The sequence below is a fragment of the Phoenix dactylifera genome, chromosome 1 (genome assembly GCF_051530095.1).
Source record: "Phoenix dactylifera cultivar Ajwa chromosome 1, Ajwa_hap1_PhDact_Kaust_v1.1, whole genome shotgun sequence".
Taxonomy (NCBI): Eukaryota; Viridiplantae; Streptophyta; class Magnoliopsida; order Arecales; family Arecaceae; genus Phoenix; species Phoenix dactylifera.
Genome location: NC_143190.1, coordinates 18,446,035 through 18,451,093, shown reverse-complemented (window position 1 = coordinate 18,451,093; position 5,059 = coordinate 18,446,035). Strand labels below are relative to the sequence as shown.

The 5,059-nt window shown below is 38.5% G+C and overlaps 1 protein-coding gene across 1 annotated transcript; it reads left to right on the top strand.

The window, feature by feature from the left end:
* The first annotated feature begins 813 nt into the window (after positions 1-813).
* LOC103706604 (Pentatricopeptide repeat (PPR) superfamily protein) lies at positions 814-4,465 on the top strand. Its single transcript, XM_008790754.6, has one exon. The coding sequence runs from the start codon at positions 1,223-1,225 to the stop codon at positions 4,310-4,312; it is 3,090 nt and encodes a 1,029-aa protein (XP_008788976.5). The 5' UTR covers positions 814-1,222; the 3' UTR covers positions 4,313-4,465.
* Positions 4,466-5,059: the final 594 nt, after the last annotated feature.

Here is a 5,059-nt window from a genome sequence, read left to right as displayed (position 1 = left end):
TTCCTGATAAACTTGCAGGATGTAAAAGTTAGCTATGACTTTTTGAGGTAAACTTGTTGAAAAATTCAGTGAAATATTTGTTGTGAAAAAGAAAGAGAAGGCCCAATTATAATTATATTGGTTGGTATGATTACAAGAAGTTACAGAGGCAATTTCTTCCTAACTTTCTTTCAAAAAATTTCTTTTCCTTTAATAAAAATTCTTCATAAATTTTTTTGGCGATATTTTTTTGCATTTAGGAAAAAAAATTGCTTAACCACCTCCTTCACATCAAGGTATTATATAAATTTACAAGTACCGGAAATTCCAGAATACCGAAACAGGTTACTATTCAGGACTTTTGGCTACCATGTTTAACAAATATTAAAATTATGTATTACTGTCTAAATAACATGCACATTAGAAACACCAGTTATTTCAATTATATATAGGACAAAGGAAGAATGAATTATTGTTGATCCCCAATCGCCAACAAAGAAAACGATTGAAGATTTGAATTTTTACTGTAGTGCTGCAATATCCTGATGCAAAACTTGTGAATTCTTCATCATATTTTCTAGGAGATAAAATTTATGTGTAGAGCAATCTTAAAAGAGATTAACACATTGTATGATTGGTGGTACAAAACATGCTAAAACTATAGGTCTATGGTAAAAATTTATGGGGATAATATTTAGTGTAGTCAATGCGGTAAAAACGATGAACCTCCGGTGCCCTGGTAAAATTACAACATTCTTCCACTTCTTCCAAATTTTGGGTGTAGAAGGTATTTGTGATCCATTAAATTAACCTAACAAATCTTTATCAACTTTTGCAAAGGTATAAATTAAATGCAATTGTTGACCACTATACTGGTGTTGCAAGGTTTATAATATTTGGTAAACTAGCTCAGTATTTGATTGGAGTTCCGGCGCTAAATCTTGCAATAGATACAAGAGCCAGTAGATTCATCCTTTCTTCCATTATTCAAAAAATGCTTAACCTGACTTATATCTTTCAAATTACATTTGTATTGCAAATTTCAGTACAAATGCTATTAATTCAAGGAGACAGTTTTTTAGAAAGCTAAATCGCATGCAACCAGTTTATATTAAAGTTCCAGTGCTGGTTCTTCTTCATCTCAAACTGCAGAAGTTGTTACTGCCTCTACCTCTGCAAAATACGCTTTTACACAGCTTTTCAGAGAGGGAACTCATTAACCCTTTCTATCGCTGCAATTCAAATGAGGAATTTTTGCCGACGATTCCCCTTTCGCTCCCTTCCCCGCGAGAACATTCCAATTCCCCGTCATTTCTTATCCCATCACTCTCGTTTCCCCGCCCGCTTCAACTCTTCTGCCAAAATCCCAGCTTCTTCTTCTTCCAAAGATACCTGCGCCAAAGGCCCCGCTCCTCTCTCCCTCTATCAACGGATCACAGAGCTCGTGGCAGCGGAGAACCCCACGGTCGATGACAAGGCCAGCAGCGGAAACCTGGTGGCGGAAAATGGTAGGTCAAGTGCTTGCCAGATTGCCCGAGAGAGTGAAAGCTCTCTAAATGCCAAGGAACAGGCGCAAGCGGAGAATTCAGAGTTGGAAGATGTTAGCCTGATAGTTCAGAGGGTTACGGAGATTGTACGGCTGGAAAAATCCAAACTTCACATGGGGCAGCGCTTGGATGAGTTGGACCTGCCATTCAGCTCGGAGATTGTCGAGAAAGTGCTGAAGAGGTGCTTCAAGGTGGGCCATTTGGCTCTTCGGTTCTTCAGCTGGGTCAAGCTGCAACCTGGGTTTTGCCACACGACACAGACTTATAATGTGATGATATATATAGCTGGTGAGGCTGAAGAGTTTGATCTCATGGAGAAATTGGTGGATGAAATGGAGGAGGATTTGTGTGCCAAGGACATCAAAACATGGACGACTCTAATCTCACACTATGGGAAGGCGAAACAGATAGGCAAAGCATTGAGCACCTTTGAGGCAATGAGGAAATCGGGTTGCGAACCAGATGCTGGGGTTTACAAGGCAATTCTTCGAGCTTTGTTTAATGTGAGGAAAGCCGAGCTATCAATGGAGTTTTACAAGGAAATGGTTTCTAAAAACATGTCGGTTGATGCGAGCCTATATCAATTGCTCATGAGTTGTTTAGCAAGATCAGGAGATGTAGCAGCAGTTCGGTTGGTCGGAGATGATATGGTTAAGATTGCCAAGTTGTCGGATAGTGAGGTTTATGCTTGCATCTTGAGGAGTTTTTGTATTGCAGGAAGGATTGAAGAAGCCCGAAAACTATTTGAAGAGATCAAGAAGAAAAATCTGCTTGTTGATCTGAAAGTCTTTGAAGTTTTGGTGAAGGGTTTGTGTAGAGCAAGCAAAACAGATGATGCTATTGAGATTGTCAACAATATGAAGCAAAGTTTGGCTATTGATGGTCAGGTTTATGGGTGTCTCATCGATGGGTTCATCAGACAAGGTGATGTTACAAAGGCCTTACAGTTGTTGCATGATATGAGAGAACTTGGTTGCTTGCCAATGGTCTCTACTTATACACAGATGATCCAATATCTCTTCAGGTCAGATGAATATGGAAAAGCCTGTGAACTCTATGAGGAGATGCTTAAAGATGGCATTGAACCAGATATTGTGGCAATCACCGCTATGGTTGCTGGCCATGTCAGGCACAACCAAATTTCTGAAGCATGGGATGCTTTTAAGAGCATGAAGAATAAAGGAATGAAGCCTACTTGGAAAGCTTATACAGTGTTCATCAAAGAACTATGTAAGGCTTCAAAGCCTAATGAGGCTTACAAGCTTTTAGAAGAAATGTTGGATTCTAATATGAATGCAACTAATGGAATATATCACTTGGTTATATCTTGTCTAACTAGGAATGGTGAACTAGAGAAAGCTAGGAAAGTTGAGCAGATATGGACATCCTTGAAACTTCAAAGCCTGGGAAACGAAATGGTCTACCAATCAGCTGATCATCCTTCTCACCATGAAGAGCATAAGAGATCGAATTGCTCATTCAACCAGGGCATAAATTATATTCAGAAAGCAGAGGCATACAGTGAGATTGATCTTAAACAAGTATGCAGAATTCTATCCTCCTCAACCAGCTGGAACTCAATCCAGGAAGTACTGGAGAGGAGCATGATTCATTTTACACCCAAATTGGTTGAGGCAGTTCTCCATAGTTGCCAAAGACACAGTGGTGCTGCTTTACGATTTTTTTCATGGGTAGGGAAACAGTCTGGTTATGAACACACTGCAGAGACCTACAACATGGGCATCAAACTTGCAGGAAGTGCAAAAGATTTCGAACACATGAGAAATCTCTATCAAGAAATGAGGAGAAGGGGTTGCTCTATAACCCCAAATACATGGACCATCATGATAGCGCAGTATGGTCAGGCAGGTCTGACAGAGATTGCTTTAAAGACTTTCAAAGATATGAAGAGCGATGGCTATCAGCCGAATGGCAGTACTTACAAATATCTGATTTTGTTTCTCTGTGGCAAGAAAGGTCGCAAGGTCGATGAAGCTATCAAATTGTTCCAAGAAATGATCCATGTAGGTTACATGCCAGACAAAGAAATATTGGGGTTTTATCTTTCTTCCTTATGTGAATCAGGAAAGTTAATGGATGCTAAAGGATCTGTTAAAACTCTATGTAAGAGAGGGTTTGCAAAAGAGCTTGGTTACTCATTGCTCATTAAGTCTCTTTGCAGAGCAGGGAGAGTAGAAGAAGCTCTTATATTGACAGAAGAGTTGGACAAAGTTGGGTGCAGCATAGATCAGTATATCTATGGAAGTCTTGTTCATGCCCTACTAAGACAGGGACGCTTGGATGAGGCCTTAGATAAGGTGGAGAGGATGAAAAAGGCAGGTCTTTCACAAACTGTCCACATACATACATCATTGATTGTTCATTTCTGTAAGGAGAAACAAATTGGAAAGGCTGTGGATATATTTAAGAAGATGAGAGAGGATGGCTGCGAGCCAACTATTGTTACTTATTCGGCATTGATTCGTGGGTATATGAATATGGGGATGATTGCAGATGCTTGGCAAATTTTTCGCTACATGAAAGTTAAGGGTCCATTTCCTGATTTTGAAACTTACTCAATGTTCATGACTTGTCTCTGCAAAGTAGGTAGGTCTGAAGACGGTCTCAAACTTATCAATGAAATGTTGGAATGTGGGATTATCCCTAGTGCAGTAAACTTTCGAACTGTGTTCCATGGTCTAAATAGAGAAGGTAAACAAGAGTTAGCTCATTCTGTTCTTCAAACTAAATGGCTTTTGAAGAGAGAGAGAATGTTTCTGTATTAAGTTATGTTTTTCGATAAAAGAATAGCTAACATAATTCTTAAAGAAAATAAAGTCACTAGTATTTTCCAAATACCAAAGTCATCATTTATCATTGTATAGAAATCCAAAAATCCCTAACACTCAGGAGATTTTGTAATGCACACTACTCAAGCATATGGTTTCTTGTTTCTCTATTTGGTGGTTTGAGTTCAGTTTTTTCCTATGCTAGACATTCTTTGCAGTCTTTTCTGTAACAGTTTTTATTTTGGACATTCCATATTGCCTTTCCATGTCAAGACTCTGTGGATAAACCCACTTAGATTGTTGTATTCTTTCTTCCCCTCCAAAGAAAGGGATAAATACCACTTTTCACTTATCATCTATTTCTTAGTGTTGTATTGTTCTTTTCTAGTATCAATTCGTGTTGAACTTTATATACAGACTATTAATGATTGCTTCAAAGTCTTATGACTAAGAAACTATGTATATGACTATTTGTAGATATCTTAACTATGTAATTTAACATTTGACTAGTGATTGCATTCTCTGTAGCCTACCTTCTTCAAGATTAAGGTGATTATTTCCTTCAGACATGGAAAACATTGCATTGGGCATTTGCAGTTTCAATTGAAGTTGTACTTTCAACAAGGGAAAATTCAAAAATGGGGTCTTTAAGGTCACGGCTGGTTATGTTTCTACCTTGAGTACTCATTTATATCATTCATAGCTGGTGGGTCTGGTTGATCTTAGACTCATGTTATTTTCTTA

Excerpts from the sequence above, each read along its gene's own strand:
- LOC103706604 (XM_008790754.6), top strand. The coding sequence starts at position 1,223 with ATGAGGAATTTTTGCCGACGATTCCCCTTTCGCTCCCTTCCCCGCGAG.